General features: G+C 43.8%; 1 protein-coding gene across 1 annotated transcript in view; it reads right to left on the bottom strand.

The window, feature by feature from the left end:
• The window catches only part of MED13L (mediator complex subunit 13L), a 136,161-nt gene that overhangs the window by 3,067 nt on the left and 130,002 nt on the right, over positions 1 to 3,092 (bottom strand). Inside the window, exon 28 of the mRNA XM_007448160.1 lies at positions 996 to 1,108. Coding sequence (XP_007448222.1) covers positions 996 to 1,108 — 113 coding nt within the window. The remainder of the gene's footprint in view (positions 1 to 995; positions 1,109 to 3,092) is intronic.

Below are 3,092 nucleotides of genomic sequence, written 5' to 3'. Positions count from 1 at the left end.
AGCAGGAAGAAGGCCTAATGTCATTTCATAAGTTGCCCCAGGCTCTTTCCCAGAGTCTGTTTCCTCATGTCCCCCCTTCCTTCTAGACCTGCACTGTCCAATATGGCAGCCACCGGCCCCCAACTCCGTGAACTCAGATATGCTGTACATAGAGAACAGGCACCGGGATTTCAAAGACTTAGTATTTAAAAAAGCATGGAAAATAGCTTATGAATATTTTTATATTGATTACTGTTCAAATGATACTATTTTTTATATTGACATCGTTATCACGTTTTTATATAAATCATAAAGTTATTACTAAAATTAACTTCACTGATTTCTTTTTAAAACTCCTCTAGTAGCCACATTAAAATAGTAATTATATGTGACTCACGTTATACTTCTATTGGACAGTGTTGCTCTAGAGGCCCTGGAAGCCAAAATCATGTCGATTAGGTAGGTTCTTGCTTGAACTATAATTTCCAAATCATTTAAGAGTTAGAAAACATTAGGAAGAGCTTGCATATTTTTTCAAGGTACATGAGGAATGTTTACAGCCTGCTAAAGTACAAGACAAATCTGGGAGGTATTTCCCAGCTATGGAATTTATGTTTTACTTAACTTTATTTACATAATCTATGTCAGGGAGGGCAGAAAATGTTTCCAAAGTCAAGTGCCTTAAGTTCCAGACTTTGTCTTCTAACTATCCACCCCCTTATTCTGATCTATTTTCATCACCATGAAATGCCTCCTCTGAATGGGAGGCAAGGGCAGTTGTACTTGCACATAACTACCGGATTTAACAAAGTATGCTACACTGTCTGTCCTATGCAGGTATGGTGGGGGGGGGGGGGGGGGATGTGGCTCTCACTGGCTAATCAGACAGTGCTCCACTGCACAAAAGGTAGCACCTCTTCCACAGATACCACACTTTAGTTAAAACACCTTGGAAAAACAAGAGTAAAGTATATAATTTCAAACTGTACTGCTATGTTGCCTAGGTCTGAATCTACCTTAAAACATCAGACGTGGTTTTGGAGTCAAGAGGATGTGGAACCCGCTGAGAATTCCTGGCAGGGAGAAGTTCGTCCGTCTGTGCTACAGAAATGTGGTGATGCAGCGAAGCCTGGTAAAAGAACAAAGACAGTTACCTTCCTGGTCTAGTCAACCATGGGGCAGAAATAAGGCCACGTCTACCAGAAGGAGATGCTCTCTAAAGTCCTTTGTAGTCAGGGCTTCTATTCTAAGTCCATGAATTTAAGCTGCTCAGTAACCCCACTGTGATCCCAAATAACTCCATATCCTAGAGTAGAGGGAAAAAAAAGCCAGCTTTGCAAATGGACTGAAAATAATTAGTGTCCCTCTTCAGGTTTTTTTTTTTTTTTTGCGGTACGCGGGCCTCTCACTGTTGTGGCCTCTCCCGTGCGGAGCACAGGCTCCGGACGCGCAGGCTCAGCGGCCATGGCTCACGGGCCCAGCCGCTCCGCGGCATGTGGGATCCTCCCGGACCGGGGCACGAACCCGCGTCCCCTGCATCGGCAGGCGGACTCTCAACCACTGCACCACCAGGGAAGCCCCCTCTTCAGGTTTTAATCTGTAGAAGGCTCCACGGTCGGGATGTGGCTGACTGTGTCGTGGTGGTGGTCTTCTATCCTGATCCCCGTACTTCATAACCGGTGCTGTGCCCTTCTTACAGCATCACATCCAAAGGCACCTGATGTCTGCTGTCATCAGAATATGACAGATCCCTGGATCCAGCAGGTACCAGCACAGTCCATCTACTAGTTCCCCATCAATTTTTAACGTAATAGTTTTAGTATAGTTTTACTTTATTAATTGTAAAATATAAGAGGAGGCAATATATGGGCTTCCCTGGTGGCGCAGTGGTTGAGAGTCCGCCTGCCGATGCAGGGGACCACGGGTTCGTGCCCCGGTCCAGGAAGATCCCACATGCTGCGGCAGCGGCTGGGCCCGTGAGCCATGGCCGCTGAGCCTGCGCGTCCGGAGTCTGTGCTCCCCAACGGGAGAGACCACAACAGTGAGAGGCCCGCGTACCGCAAGCAAAAAAAAAAAAAAAAAAAAAAAAGGCAATATAAATGCTTGAGTCTCCTTACTTTTCGATTTTTCTGATTAATGAGCTGCTGCTCTGGCAGCTTCAAAAGGTGAGTTATGTATGTTTTGTTTTTCAGCACAACTATGAACCCATAGATTGATATCAATCTACTGCCACCATTGTTCATTTTAATGACTAAATGATCCCATCCCTGGGCAATGGGAACCGCTCCAAGTTGGCTACTGGGTCCTTTGATAAGACTCTAATAAATAATCTTTGGTAGCTTCCTTGCTTTTAGGCGTGACAGGATGTCTCAGATACACCTCGAATATTTCTTACTTTAGCCCTGGAATCAGTCATTTCCTCAAAGAACTCTGGTTCATTTGAATGATAAACAGTATTGAGAAACCATAATTGTGTCAATAAAGCTGTTTATTGCTGCTAGGCTATCATGGCTCCTGAGCCTTTTCAGTAAACAGAGCTAAAGAATGTGTATACTTTTTAGAGAGGAAAAGATAAATAAATCTAGGTTCAGACTAGTAATTCTAATTGAGAGATTGCAGGATTTTTATATAAATTCTTTGATTTCATAATACTATGTTAAAGTCATCAGGAAAAGAAAATTACTTCAGTTGTTTTTGGTTTTAACCTTCCAGCTTTGTGTGTGTGTGTATGTATGTGTACATGTGTGTATCTTAGTGGTTACTCTGTAGTGGGACTTCTGCATCCAAAGGGAAATGTGCAGGGTTGTGATATTTGGCCTTCCCACCGTACCAGGGCCATCTCCCCCACAGCTCTGCCAATACAGTGTGTTGTCAAACTGTTGGCTTTTTGCCAATCCATGGATTTCATTCTAGGTTCTCTCATCCAAACTGGAAGTGAGAGATCTTCTGTTTTGAACTCTTAATTTGGATTAAAAATTTCCAAGAAATATACAGGAAGGTGCTAGCGTAAACAAGGAACTTTTTAGCTGACTCCTGCCCTACTCTAAAAAGGAACGCTGACTGCCTGTGGCAGTGGAGGAAGAGGACAACTAGTCATCATCATTCCCCCCCCG

The sequence above is a fragment of the Lipotes vexillifer genome, unplaced genomic scaffold (genome assembly GCF_000442215.2).
Source record: "Lipotes vexillifer unplaced genomic scaffold, Lipotes_vexillifer_v1.1 scaffold2542, whole genome shotgun sequence".
NCBI classification, from domain to species: Eukaryota; Metazoa; Chordata; class Mammalia; order Artiodactyla; family Lipotidae; genus Lipotes; species Lipotes vexillifer.
Note: the sequence above shows the minus strand (reverse complement) of the source record. Positions and strands in the feature narration are given on the sequence as shown.